Here is a 14,878-nt window from a genome sequence, read left to right as displayed (position 1 = left end):
ACAGCTGCTGCTGGCCAGCACCCACAGTGTTCACCTTTAGCAACCTCCCTACACAGACACACAGCCCAGCAAGACTCCTGCGGCTGCCAACATTCTATTATGACACAGTCACTGTAACTAAGAATCTATTTTAGGGAACAAAGCTAGGTGAAATTGGGGTGATACAACAAACATTTTGGCCAAACTCCAACTCTGAGGAAATTAAAATCTTTTTAAACTGTAAAAGGGCAAGTTACATGAACAATTAATTTTGTAATTATAGCTGCTTCTGTGAAATTCCATGGAACCAGCTTGTATTTATGATGTCTTACTTAGCTTAATGCAATCCAGAAATCTCTCAGTAGGGGTAAGTCATGGACACTAACTCTTTGTGGATAGGCTTATTAATGATAAAGCTGATTTTATTATTTCTAATCTCCTATAGTTGAGAGCTATTTACCAGTTTTTATTAGTCTGTGTAACTGTCTTATGAAAAAAAGGAGATCCTCAAAGACAGCATTTTAACCTTAAAAAAAAAAACCCACATAAATATATTAAAATATTTCTATACTTTTTCTAAAAACGTTATTTCAGAACTGAATGGCTATTTTTAAAATGATCTCACCATTTTTCATGCCAACACACCCCACTTTCTTCTCTAGCTTCAGTTAAGACAATCATTTTATCATTTTTTAAGCACCTGCTCCTCCCTTTGTTGCCATCTTACAAACAATTGCTTCCAATTTTAAGAAACGCATTACAGTTGAAAATATTTTTCTCATAGAAAATATTACTGAACTGTTTACTTAAATACTTATCCTTTCAAAAGAAATAATTCTTAAACAATTTTAAAACTAGTGGCTTTTCTAGTTCTTTAATTACGTACAGAATTAAATACTTTTGCCAATAAAGGGTCTATTTAAAGTACATTTTGCATTAAGTTTATAGTAAATCCTTTCTTGTTCTAGGTCGCTTGAAAGTTCTACCTCTTCAGCTACAGATGAGACGGTACAGCAAAGCTTGTTAGGGTCTTGGCCAGAAAGCAACAGTCCTAGGGCACCTAGTAATGGCAATAACTCCGGCATGCCTAAAGGAAAAAAGCCCAGCAAATAAGCTTTTTTTTTTTTTAAGACTCTTGTACAAAGTTTGAACACAAATGAAAATCTCATTAATTTTTAAGTCTTCCTTCTTTCCAGGTTCCATTTATTAACAGTACAGACCTACTAAAATAGTACCAGAAGTACAGACTAGAAAAAAGTTGTGCACAGTGGCTATAAGAACTGTTTGAGAAAAGAACAAAGGAAGTTTTCTCTCTTCCCCACTGCTTTATTTATAGAGAAGGAAAACTGCAGAACCTTAGCCAGGCCACATGTTAAAGCACTGATGTCTGCAGTTAGATGTTTTATGAAGTAACAAATATTCTCTCATGAATAAGATTTAGTCTATATCTCAATTAAGAAATTTTCATTTACTCTAGATTACAAAATTACTTTAAAAAAATTTAAAAAGCAAACAATCCCATCCTCAGATTCTTTTTTTTGGAGGTGGGGTGGACCTGCTGCTAAAGGCTGTTAGTTTGTTTTGGTTATAATATGTAGCCAAATATAGCATCATTACCACTCCCTCAAGAAAACATTTAGCAAGAAAAACACTGTACATGTATATGTGGTTACATATACATTTATCTCTATATATGCTTGCATAAAGTACAATGTAAGCTGCTACAATGCTTCTATTCTGACCTTGAAAGAACTGAACATATTACATTTACACTTGAGGGATATATTGCATACTGTATTTAAAATTGCTTTTTCCACCTAATACTTTATTTCCAGCACGTTGAACTTTTTGGACTAGAGTGGGAAATAATACTATAAAGCTAGATTTCAGATACATTAGCATTACGGTATGTAATCAGCACCTCCTTAAATCTTGGAAAAGTATTCATTACAGCAGCGACTGCTGTAAGCAACCACGGAACCACTGCTCAGCCACTTCTGAAAAAGCAGTAGTGGTTGTTTCTACCAACGAGCACCTTTAATTTAGAGATAGGAAGGTATAGTTAATTCTAGTAACTAGAAAGCCTAAGAAAACCATGGGCACTTTTTGGTTGAAACGTTGCCTAAATGCATGACATGTTTAAGATCTAAAACTGATTAATACTATCATAATTTTGTTCACCAATGTTTTGATTCTCAGTCATGTATTATTAGTTTGTAAGTTACTTGGAACTTAAAAAATTAAACTTTGTTTGACGAAGGCAAGGTTTTGTTTCTTGCTAGGGAGAATGCTTTTCTATGCATTTTCTTGTAATACAGAGATGATTAACGCAGGCTTTTTAAAGTAACACATAAATAACATATAAGCAAACCACACTGACCTTGAACGTTGTAACTGCACGTACAGAGCTAGCTTCTACCTATTGGAGTCACTTCTGGAATGGCCAGCATCCAAGTTTACATTTAATCACTATACTAACTACATGTAATAATGCTAATGGTAAGACAAAGGATTACCCCTCTGTTTGCAGATCTGGAGTTAACAGTCCGAATCCACAGTTCTTCTCATGGGAACCAAGATAACTCTAGCCAGGGTACATACAAACTATGGATATATTAATGTGAAAGAAACTACCTGAAGACATCACGTAGGATCAGTTTAAATCTCCGATATTTTTTCCTGAGACGACTCCTTAAATATCCCAAGGAACTGGATGCTCACACTAGCGTAGTTTGCTTAAATTAGTATGTCCTAGGAAAAGATGTACTTTCTAAATTCTGGTAGCTTAACCCCCAAGGCTCTACCCTAAGGGTTATGTAAGATGATACGTGCAAGGTTATAAGGTGCACTAGAGATTCTCAAGGATCAAGGGGTGTGTAGGAAGGTAGTTTTCACTCTTAACAATAACTCTCCCGCACCTCCCAGCTAAGCATACAGTATTCTTTAAGAATTTCTTGGTACTGGGCTAGCAAAATGGCTCAGTAGATAGAGGTACTTGCTGTCAAGTCCAAATTTCTTTCCTGGGACCCATTAGGTGAAGAAGAAACTCAAGTTGACCTCCAACCTGCATGTATGTGGCACACATAATCACCGCCCTTGCTCTGGCCCCCCATAATAATAAAAATAATAATAATAATAAAAAGTTCCTTGGTGCAAAAACTAATGTTGAAGTGATTATGCAATTTATGCTAATGTTCTTAAGGTTTTTTTTTCTCTATTATACTATAAAACAAGTTTCAGATTTTACAGTAGTTTTCCACCACTATAATTTGGTACAAATAGTACAGTTCAGCATTAAAGCTTTAGTATTTTCCCAGTTGAAACCAACATGCAATGCGTCTCTTCTTTTTCTGCCACTTCCTCATGTATGTCTGCGGGTAAATCTAGTGGCAATGAGGATTTAAAGCTAACTGCCATTTTCATTTTCTAGAACCCTAATTTAAGAGCACTGGAAGTACAGCAGCTATGATACCTACTAAAATCTCCAAAAGTCTACTGCTCAGTTTTTAGTAAATCAGAGAGGTTCTTTGAATGTGCAAGATGTTTTTTTTTTAGCTGTTTGTGTGTACAGGTACACACATGGTGCTGTGTTTGTGTGTCTGGCTGCCAGAGGACAAGCTTTAGGAGCCAGTTCTCTCCATACGCTATGGGGTATTGGGACTGGACTCAGGTTATCAGAGTAGGATGGTACTTTTACCCACTGAGGCATCTCACAGGCCTGGGATTTACTCTGTGGTATTCACTAGGAATCAGAGAAAGGCATCAATAAAGGAGGAAAGTGACAGATAAGAAGAAAAGTAAAACCACAAGGCAGCCCTCTGCTACTCAGAAATATTGACTCCTCAAGCATGTGCAATATTAAGACAGAAGAAAACCAGATTTATAGGGTGCTTCTTTGTTGCTATTTTCACTAACAGTTATATTTTATTCTCATCTAGTCTTGTCTAGAATTCTAGAAGGCTTCTGTCAATATTTAAAGTTAAAAATTTTCTTATGACTATAACCACTAAGTAAAAATAATGGAGAAATAAGAAAACAGACTGATTAAGCAACCACTTTTCAAGGTCTTATTCTTATGGTATTTTGTTAAGCTGGGAAGAAAACAATGTTCACAAACCACTTACATAAAGCTTTAGAGGTAACTCAAGTCATAATTTATCACATAAAAATAAAATGGTACAAAAATCTAATACCAAAAACAAATGATTTAAAATAGTATCAAGGAACATTCAACCAAAAGCTAAGGGCTTTTAACAAAAAAACAGAACAAAATATTTTTTGATAAACAATCCAAATATTCAATGCAAACATTTTTCTCCAACAGTGAGATATGATAGGCCAGGATTCTCACAAAACACAATACAATGAAGAAACAAAGTGCTCAGAAAGTATCTGTAGGTGAGAGTTTGACTTGTCACAGTTAAAAGCTGTATCCACATACCGGCCACACTGACTGACAAAGGGGCTGGCAACTTAAAACAAAACTGAGCTTCTTGTAATCCGCTACAAATAATTTTAGACTCAGAACTGTTTTAGCACTAAAGCATCCCAAACTTCTAAAAACTTCCTTTGCAGATCACTTTTTGGGCTTACTTCCTTTTTCTTTCTCAAATTCAGCTATCTGATTAAATATATTGAGTAAATTTTGAGGTAAATTTTTCTTAACCCTGCTTTCTGATTGCTCTTTGCTATTCAGTGTCTCTTCTGGAGCCTCAGTTTTGTTACTCTCCCCACAACTGTCCCCCTTTTCATACGCATGTTCTCCCGGATTTGTGTTTACCTGGCATCGCTGCTCATGTTTACTAACATCATGTGCATGTGGTCCAGAGTAAGTGCATTTTTTGTGTTTTTCAAGTGACTTCCAAGAGTAGTCCAAACTTGCTGGTGAAGTAGAGTACTTCCCAGAACTTGGCTCCCACCTCCTGGAGTAATCTTTTCTTCCCTCTGTGTCCTTTTCAAATCTCCGGTAACTAGATGCTTTCATCTTGTCCTCTGAATTTCTTGAGAATGAATCTGAGGAATTTCTCCTACTGGAGAAATGTCTTTCTGATTTATATGGCTTTTCGGTTTTGCTAGTACCTGCCTGGGTTTTATAGCTATTGTAAAGATCTGACCTACCTCCCAAATCATCTGGTACTTCAACTGAAGATATGAGAAGGCATTTCTCTTTCTCTTTTCCCTGTGCGTTTGAACACTTTTCCTGCTTTTCCAGCAGTTTCTCTACTTCTTGTTTTTGATTAAGGAAAGATGCTGAAGTATTAGTTGGAACTGGGTAGCAATCATCTTTCCTATTCTGATCGATGTGACCTGAAGATGTCCTAGGCCAGGGCCTCTTTGAACTTCGAGAAGACTCTGAACGACTCCTCTTATTTTTCTTATGCCGTTTGTGACTAGAAGAGGAAGAAGACGAGGAAGAGGAAACGGATTCATCAGCAGAAGAAACACTTGAAGAGGAAGATGATGATTTTCTTCTTTTCTTCTTTAGCCTTAAAAAAAGTAGTTGGCTCATCAGACATATCAAGTACAAAAACATCAGTCAAATATTCCTCACGATTTGACCCTATTTTGTGTCACTTGAAGATGTTCTATTAGCTGTCTCTCAAACATTAACAGTCTAAATTACAGCATCAAATTTACCATGAAGCATGACTTTTGAGGACGGCTATAGAGACAGATGTTACTATAAGCAAACCTAGGTCTTGTGAAAGATAGAGTGACTTTCCCAGCGTTGCTTACACCTATCTGAACTTGTAAGAAGCAGCCTGAATTTTCTATTTAGCTATCTCTAGTTTCATCCTGTTCCCCTTCAGCCCTACTAATATTTTGGGGCCAAACAGTTCTTCAGTGAAGTTAGGAGTGGACGGCCCCATGTACTGCGGTATGCTTATGAACAGGATGCTGATGTTCTCTACACACTTATGTTAATACTCTTCCACAACTTACAATATCTAGAGAACAAGGCCACCAGCATCTAAAAAGCATGGCTCCTCTTCTAAAAGCCTATCCCCTAGAAACAGTTCAAATTACTTATTTTGTATTTTAATAATAATTTTTAAAAAGAATTTCAGCCTTAAAATCTACTTTGCTTAATTTCTTAACACATGGAACATATGCTTGCTAAGAATAATCATTTGGGATGCTTTTACTTACTTTACCTCCATATGGCACTTTGGGTTCAACTCAGTAGTTGCTTTTAAGTTTAAAAATACTGAATATTATAGTTTACCTTTTCTCCTCTTTTAAGAGCTTACGCAACTTTTCTGCACTTGTTTCTATTTTCTTTGTTTTCTGCTTTTCTTCCTTTTCAGCTTGTTTTTCTCTTAATTCCAAAGATTTCTTTTAGAACCCAGATATCGGAAAAAACCAGACGTTAAAAATAAAAATAGCAGAATATGGTAAAGACAGTATTTAAAAACCGCCCCCCCAACCAGAAACCCAATTTAGTATTACCAAATCACCATACAGCCAGTATTAAACAAGTTGTATTTTTCCAAATAAAAAAATTAAGGACACATTTTGGCATTAATCATTTGAATGGCCAGAACAGTATTGAGGACCATATTGCAGTTGGTATCCCAGGAAAAACAGGGAAGCCATTGCAGTAGTATCAATGACCCAGAATGCAAGTAAGATAAAAAAATATGAAAAATCATTTATATAAATTGAAAAATGTAAACAGGACACAAATTTACAAATAAAATTCAAATAAGGACATTTCACAGAGGTGAATTGAGGGGAAAATCACCATGTACAAATACAAACCATTTTAAAAATAGCACAGCCCAGTTGGATGCATGATTACATAAGAAATCATTTTCCAGTTTGTGGATGGGGATGAGCAGCACCAGATGTCACAGACACAGCAGCAATGGTCCAATTCAGAAGAAAATGCATGAGAAAACATCATCATCAGTATTACAGGAAAGGACAAGCAAAAGTCTACAAAGGTCTGCATAATTAGTTCAATTATAATAGCAATACTTATAATTTTACAACCACCAGGTAAGCTCTCTACAAAGGGGAACAATCAAAATCACACACTGAATTTAAGTATAGATATTTTCTTATAAGGCTATTTTATACTTTTGAGTACAAACAAAAAAGCAGTGGTACTATAATGCAATGCAGACCCAATTAGGAAAAGCTATTCCTTTTCATAATACTTCATACCTAGGTAACCTAATGTTTCTGAAAAGAAAATGACATTTAGTATTAATTTTAAAAACCATTAAATTTCAAAGAGGAAATAAAGAATCACCTGCATATACTTATGAAGTTTCTGCAAAGCATCCTCTGCGTCTTTAAAAGTCTCATCCAAAGCCAGAGCTTTCTTATAGTAACTTTCAGCGTTTAAAAACTTTTCTTCTTCTTCTAACCTAAATTCAGAAGATTCATCTTTTTATAAAAAGATTTAAATACACACAGAAGTCATCAGAGGCTTATGACAGAACTTATTTGAAGTAAATATAGCAAATTATTTTCTAATTACCTTCTCATGTATACAATTATTAAAAAGATGACCTTAAATGAAAATTTATTACTAGTTCCTAAACAATACAGATATTTTTCCTTAGAAAGATAGAAATACAGGAAAATACATAAGCTGCTGTCTTAAAAAAAATTTTGTGACTTTGCTCTTTAGCACAGAATTACATAAAATTGCTTTTAAAAACAGTTTATGAAGTTTTCCTTTCTATGGAAAAATTTTCACCTAGAAATTCATTAAAAGTCTTTGGAAATTGATAAACAGTTGTAGATCTCATAATAACCTACAATCATTATTTTTGTATAATCACAAGTCTAAGCTATGAAAAATAAATTAGAATTTTTGGGTGTGTGCGGTAGCATACACCTATTATCCTAGCACTTGGGAGGCAAAGCAGGAGAAAGTTACTATGAGTTTGAGGCTAATCTGGTCTAACTAGCAAGTTCCAGGCCAGCCAGGGCTACATAGCAAAACAAAGTTTGGACATAGGGCAGTAAATGGACTTTACCAAATACTTCTTTCAAGTTAACAGAAGGAAAAACTTATTACTGAAAAAAAAATGAGTACTTTCATGTCAGGAGACTGGATGTGGGAGCTGAGGGACAAGTACAATCATGACCAATATTTGTGTTTGTCTAACTGGCTAATGTAGCCATTCACTCAGCTGGAAGATACCAACGCACCAGGAATAAGACAACCTCATTTCAGTGGTATTAGTTATTTACTTAGTAACAATAAAAAAGGCTTCTCCAGTCACTAATTAAAATCTCATCAATTCAGAACTTATGGGCATTCTCATCCCACAAATGCTTGGGTGGAATGCTCATCCAAACAAGAATGGCCAGGCAGATTATGATAAAGAAGAGATCAATCTTTCTTCAGAAATAGCAGAGAGAGGGCTAGGGATGTAGCTCATTGCTAGAGAGCTTGTTTAGCATGTTTAAGACACCCTGGGTTCCATGCCCAGTATTGCAAAAAGAAAAGACAAACAACACAATGATGTTACTATCCTAAGTGGCTTTTAATTATTACACATTGCTGCTTGCTTTTATTATTCAAAAATATTCCCAAGCTCAGATTGCCCTTGTGACTGTTTATTGCCTAAATTCATATGACCCTGCCCGACTCCAGAATACCTTCAGACTATAAAGTGTCTGATGTTCTGAATAAAGTTGGCTTAGTTTATTCAAGTTGTTAAGTTATTAAAGTTGCATAAGACTTTAGTCTGTCTCACTTTTAGACTCTACTCTCCCAGGCTCATGCAGCCAAACAGTGTAGCAACACTGCCCAATACTTAACTCCATTTAACCTGAATTTGCAGGATTTATCAGCAGAGCTACAAGCTGAATATAACAGCAGAATCTTAATAACAATTTACTAGAAATCACTCAACTCATAACATTATATACTATTTAAATGACTTTAAAATCAAGTCCTTTATTAGAGCAAAACCTTCTGATATAAACTCTGGACTAGAACTCTTACTTATTCTACTGAACTTTTTTATTTATATTTCTATGTAACAAAAATAAACACTCAAGAGAAATTAACCCTGAGACACTGAAATATCTAAAAACACACACACATACACACACTCCCTCCCTCAGTGAGAAGGCAGGGAAAGGGATAAGACTGTATTCTAAAAACCCTACCACCCAAAACTGAAACAAAGAGTGCTAAGAAGCTACTTCTTTACAAAAAGCTCAGGGTTTTCCAGGAATTGGTTGCATATCTGGCTTTCACTATTAAATGAAATCCCATACTTACTGCCCTCCCCTTTCTACAAGTGTCTGGCAGAGGTATTTTCTTGCGTTCCTGTGAGTTGGGCAGTTTTCTAATGCTAGCTCAAAATCTTCTATTGCTTTGTTCAGACTTCCTTTTGTTGCATATCTAGAGACATTAAACAAAATTAAGAGAAATTTAATCTTGTGACCTATTTACCTATTTTTCACATTCTTAAAAACATTTCCTTAACATCCACAATTCACTTACAATGCTCCACGAGCTACCAGAGCTTCCACATTTTGTTTGTCTATTTCCAGAGCTTTATTGTATTCATTCATAGCATCCACATGTCGTCCAACCTTAAAATAATCGACCCCAATCTTCACACTGAAAACACATTTGTAAAACATCACAAATATTTTACAAAGTATCTAAATAAAATGTTAGTATGAATGATCATTAAAAGACAAGGCCTTTAAATTGGACAAATACTTAGTTTTTAAATTATTCTCAATATACTTAAAAAGTACCCTGCCCTTACAGGTTTTCATAGCAAACATTTATTAAACTCAGGTATCAAGACATTAATTATTTCTTGAAAACAAATTTGAACAAAGCTTGTCTGCTAAGATTTCAATGTAAGACCAATATAATACCTATACAAATATGTCAAAAAAGTTTTCATTCATTTGTAAACATTTTACTCTTAATGAGTGAACATGTGCCTGACCAAAACTTTCATACTAGATAATTGCCATTGTTAGAACAATTTCCATACCATTTTAAAGCCCAAGATGCCGACTGCTTCTTTCTTAATGCTGAAGCAAAATCATCTTCAGAGAAATTTTTGCTATGAAAGAAAATGAGAATAAAAAAATGTACATACTTTAAAAAAATAGACTTCATTCTGTCTCTTGTAGATACAACAGTGACATGGTGAGTTTCAAGCAGGGAATTTGTATTACATTTATATAGCAAAGTCCTAGAACTGTCAGGTATGAATATTAAATAATATTAAATAATATTTTTCTTCAGCATATAAACAAAGTTTCTGTACCCTTCACTTCTTGGCCATCTGGCATATCCCTATCATTGCTTAGAGTCCAGATTGGGAGATATGACTGCTCATTTCATTCAACTTTCAGCATATTCCTGTTGGTATGGTCAAATATGTTCTTCAGCTATGCAGCTCGGAGCTAATCCAGTCCCCTTCCCACTTAAGGGAATGCAGATCTCCTTTACCTCTGTAGGCCTCGCATTAAAGATGGTGGATGAGATTCATCTATTCCTAGCTTCTCTAGAAGGAATTCAACTACTCCTGGATTAACAAATCCCAGAGAACTCTGCATGATATTTTCATAGGATTCCAAAGAATTACTATTTAGTTCAACACTCCTCCTTTGTGAAAAGAAAAAAAAAAAAGTCAGAAACACAGACACATCAGCACAATAACTTTTAGCACACTCCAGTTCTACTAAAGACATTATTATAGGAGGTTTAAATACTAACACCATTTTAATACACTAAAGTTGTACACTATTATTTTATAGTTCCTTCTACCAAACCTAAAGTAATTTAAAGGTTATAAAAATACAAACCCATTTGACAATACAAAAATTACAGTTCTACTTTGTTAGAAGCAGATAAAAGACAAATACCTGTAGTACAAAGGAAGCTCTTCAGTAGTGATTACACCTAGTTTGATGCCAGACAGGTGTGGTGGGAGAGATGAGGTATACAGAGAGACTGCAAGCTTTTCATGGTATCTGTCAATATCTTTGATTCCAGCTTTAAAGAAGAAAAAAGGATCAAACACAACAAAAAAGTGAAAAAAAAACTTTTCAAACACTACCTCCATTAAATTAATTTTCAACATTAATCTGAAATTTTTAATTAGTATGTTGAAACTGATCACCTCGAATTATGTCACCAGTTTGGTAATATGATAAAGGATCTCCATGGTTACTGTGAGAAGGCACATCTCTTAAGGGACAAAGGGCCTGCAATGAGAAGTATTTGAAAACAGCACACATTTCACTTTGGAAGAACAGTACCTCCTTCTGCCTTAGTTACTCATGAGGAATTGGTGATACTACTGCGCATGATCATTAACAAGTCTGAAGTCTAACACTATTTTCTTTATAATCAACCCATAATCACACACATTTATAGGTTACAATTACACAATATTTACAGGATGGCAATTCAATACATTTATACAAATGTACAATTATCCTAGTGGTAGAATTAGTAATAGAAATACAATATTTCTTTGTGTTTGGAGTCTTCAAATTCTTTTCTAGTTATAAACTTTAGTCATACTACTGTGCTACAGGACCCTTTTATTCTAATCTAACTGTACTTTGACATTAGTTGTCTCCTTTCCTTCTAGTCTCTTAACCCTTTCTGACCCTGGTTACCACTATTCTACTCTCTTTTAGAATCAGCTTTTTTTGGCTTTTATACATGATGTGAACATGTGGTAATCGTCCTCCTGTGTTCAAGCTTACTACATTAAAGATAGGATCATTCTTTCTGATGGTTTTATACAACTGATAACACTCAGTTACTTTATAAGATTTTCAATTACAACTTGTGTCCAAACACAATAAAGCTTGTTTTCTAGTTTTAAGAATCAAAACAAAGATAAGAAAACAAAGATATTTGCATTTGCTAAATGAAATATGAATTCTCCAGTTTTATGTATTTTTCTTTGTATATGGCATGACAGCAAATATCAACTGTTTTTTTTTTTAAAGTGAAATATTTCAAATTGAGGTAAAGTATCTTATTATTAGGGAGTTTTTGCTAAATTACTCATATGCAAACATGTAATGCCCAGTTATTACGTATATATTTAGCTGGATGATATGTTCTGAATACCAATGAATATTATCATATCAACTAACAGATTTCTATGATGTAAAAAAGAAAACTGACCTGCAACCAGAGTCCCCCAAACCCTAAAAAAAACAAAAAATTGGAGGAAATGTAACACTCTAGTACTTCTGCTTTTGAGACAAGATTTCACTACATAAATCGAGCTGGGCTTGACCTCAAAAGATCTGCCTACCTCTGCCTCCTGAGCACTAGGGTTAAAGGCATGCACTGTCAATGCCCAGCTTTCTAATGCTTTTAGTAAGAGAAGCAACTACACTTCTTATATTTAATAGCAGAAGGTATACCAACAGGTAAATTCATGCCCATAGTTTCTGCACGGGATGAGTATGGAGCAACTTACTGTGATTTCCAAGTGAGATATGTCTCTCATGATGCCACTTCCTAAACATATCAACACCATGAAAAAACCGAATTCTCGAATAGAGCTAATTCTTCCAATCACTATATCACCACGCTCAATATCTCGGAAAAACAGCTCCCTCCGGTCCATGCTTGGAATCTCCATAAACTGCTCTAAAGGTGGCATGACTGCATAATGATCTGACAGAAAAAAAAAATTTGAAATCACCAGAATAATTTTGAGTTTCCTCTCTTTTGGTAAACTGCAAAAAACCACCAACCAATTTTGAACCACTTTCCAGACTAAACTTACTGTCACTGTCGTCATGTACTTCCGAGGGTGTAGATGCATCAGATTTCCAAGACAGGGCGAAAAGCAGGTCCGCTTTTTTAGAGATGAATTTTTGTATCTCGATGTTGTCAACTCTCTTCTCTTTCCTTAAAAGGAAAAACAGGCGGTTAAAACTGTTTTATGAGCAAAGCTCTCATACATCCAAACCAACCTTCCCCGGGTTCCATTCCAGGCAGTAAACCTAGAGGAAGCTTTATTTTTATTATTTTGGCTTTTCAACACATATTTACTTAGTGCAGATGTATGGCGTCTGCGTGTCACTGTGCACACAGGTCAACGCTGGGGAATCCTCCTCTCCTACCACGGCAATCCTGGGAATCGAACTCGGGTCACGGAGCTTGATGGGAAATGATTTTACCCACTGAGCTCCGGAAGAAGTTTTCAGCCCATTCTCTCTTGGCCGCCTACTTGGAAATGTGAGCGGGGAGGCTGTGACAGCCTTGCCACGGGTTCAGAGGGAGCAACCCGGCCTGTTAGCCAGGACCCAGTGCCGGGCCACACGCCCCGGGGCTCCCGCTCTCCAGTCGGCCCTGCGCCCGGCCCGGCCCACGTTCCGGCCCTCGTACCTGCCGGCTCCCGGAGGCGGCGCCGCGCCGCGGGCAGGCTCGGCCGCCGTGCCCAGGAGGCTCCGGAAGTGCGGGTTGTCCTGCTGCTCGCTCCGCAGCAGCGCCAGCAGCGCCGGGCCGTGGCAGCCCAGCGACTGCCGCAGCAAGTCGCGGTCCATGGCGAGCCCGCCAGGCTCCGGCTCCCGAGCCCGCGCTCCCGCAAGCCGAGGGAAGCGTCCCCGACTCGGTAACCTCCCGGAAGCGCTCGCGGCGGCGTTCGGCCTCGGTCTCGCGAGACCCAGCGGGACTACGGAAACCCGCAGGAGGCGCGAAGCTCGCGTGGAGCTCGAGCACGGCTCGAGGTGTGTTGACCTGTAGGGTCGTCGGCGGTCAATACGTACATCGTGGTGTGGCTCCTAGGCGAGAACGGCCGGAGCTCGGGTGCGCGCCGGGGGAGCGCGAACGGCCGCGGAGGAGGTTCCCACAGCCCTGCCCGCCGTCGGCTGGGGCGGCGCAGCGTTGTCCGGGAAGTCCGTGCGCCCTCTGCCTCGCGGCGGTCTCCCGGGGAAGGTTCCAGGTGGACTGGGGGGCAGCGGAGAGACAGGGACCTAACACCGACCTAGCAGCTGGAGGCGTGTCCACCAGGTGCCCCACTGTCTGCAGGCTTTCACTGTCACAAGCCAGGAGAGCGTGCAAGTGCACCACGCATGCTCTGTTCCGGGCTGTGGCTTGGTAGGAGCTTCACGGTCGCGGCTGGTGTCTGAGGGATGCCTGTTGTACCTACTGTGAGGGAAGAACTCTAGGTAGGCCTTCTTAGAACTCTGGCCAGGGTTTGCTGCCTTTGCTTCAGTGCTGGCCTTAAGCTGAGTGCAACAGCAGCACCAAAGATAATTTCGTTCTTCACCCGAGAACCACACCCACCAGAGAGGACCAGGCTTTTTGTAGGGGCGTTTTGAACGCATTTTCTTCTGTGACAAATACCGGATCTTGAGAAGGGTAGAGCACTGGATATAAGGGATAAAGAGGGAGTATGAGCGTTTAATACTTTGAGGGTGCCAGCCAAGGGTTCAACTATTGAGCTACAACTCAGCCTACAATTTTATAAACGCCTTCAATCTCAGGGAGGCAGAGGCAGGCAGATCTCTGAGTTCGAGGCCAGACTGGTCTACAAATCGAGTGCAGGACGGCCAAGGCTGTACAGAGAAACCCTGTCATAAAACAAACACATTTAATAAAAACAAAAAAACAAGCAGACAAGCAACAACAGCAAAAACAGGAAACCTCCAACAAACTTAAGTAATATGAGTAATTTAATGAACTGTGGTGTGTATGTGTGTTTGAATGAGGGATGAAAATGGTGAAGGAAATTAAGAATGCAGAATATCCCAAATAGATTTTCTTTTTTAATGATTTATTACAATTTATTCACCTTGTATCCCAGCTGTAGCCCCCTCCCTCATCTCCTCCTGGCCCCACACTTCTTCCCTCTTCTCCCCCTATTCTCCTGCCCTAGTCCACTGACAGGAAGTTCTCCTTCCCTACTATCAGGTA

At 37.9% G+C, this 14,878-nt stretch overlaps 2 protein-coding genes across 3 annotated transcripts in view; one reads left to right on the top strand and one right to left on the bottom strand.

The window, feature by feature from the left end:
- The window catches only part of Ccdc39 (coiled-coil domain containing 39), a 40,431-nt gene extending 37,164 nt beyond the window's left edge, over positions 1 to 3,267 (top strand). The window contains exon 20 of the mRNA XM_021650417.2: positions 948 to 3,267. Coding sequence (XP_021506092.1) covers positions 948 to 1,092 — 145 coding nt within the window. The 3' untranslated portion in view covers positions 1,093 to 3,267. The remainder of the gene's footprint in view (positions 1 to 947) is intronic.
- A 756-nt stretch (positions 3,268 to 4,023) lies between these two features.
- Positions 4,024 to 14,015, bottom strand: Ttc14 (tetratricopeptide repeat domain 14). Of its 2 annotated transcripts, none has more exons than XM_021650418.2 (12): positions 13,349 to 14,015; positions 12,744 to 12,868; positions 12,432 to 12,631; positions 11,106 to 11,190; positions 10,849 to 10,978; positions 10,433 to 10,588; positions 9,969 to 10,040; positions 9,458 to 9,577; positions 9,233 to 9,355; positions 7,238 to 7,355; positions 6,206 to 6,315; positions 4,024 to 5,465 (listed from the first exon to the last, which is right to left on the bottom strand). In XM_021650418.2, the coding sequence occupies exons 1-12, from the start codon at positions 13,504 to 13,506 to the stop codon at positions 4,556 to 4,558; spliced, it is 2,307 nt and encodes a 768-aa protein (XP_021506093.1). In that variant the 5' UTR covers positions 13,507 to 14,015; the 3' UTR covers positions 4,024 to 4,555. The 2 variants fall into 2 exon arrangements, with proteins under 2 accessions (XP_021506093.1, XP_060234202.1); XM_060378219.1 differs by lacking the exon at positions 13,349 to 14,015 and adding an exon at positions 13,013 to 13,033.
- Between the last annotated feature and the right edge of the window lie 863 nt (positions 14,016 to 14,878).

The sequence above is a fragment of the Meriones unguiculatus genome, chromosome 2 (genome assembly GCF_030254825.1).
Source record: "Meriones unguiculatus strain TT.TT164.6M chromosome 2, Bangor_MerUng_6.1, whole genome shotgun sequence".
Classification (NCBI taxonomy): Eukaryota; Metazoa; Chordata; class Mammalia; order Rodentia; family Muridae; genus Meriones; species Meriones unguiculatus.
Note: the sequence above shows the minus strand (reverse complement) of the source record. Positions and strands in the feature narration are given on the sequence as shown.

Excerpts from the sequence above, each read along its gene's own strand:
- Ttc14 (XM_021650418.2), bottom strand. The coding sequence starts at position 13,506 with ATGGACCGCGACTTGCTGCGGCAGTCGCTGGGCTGCCACGGCCCGGCG. Across the intron at positions 10,589-10,848 it reads GAGCTTCCTTTGTACTACAG|GAGGAGTGTTGAACTAAATA; the intron begins GTATTTGTCTTT and ends CTTTTCACAAAG. Across the intron at positions 7,356-9,232 it reads CTTGTAGAAAGGGGAGGGCA|GTTAGAAGAAGAAGAAAAGT; the intron begins GTAAGTATGGGA and ends TTCTGAATTTAG.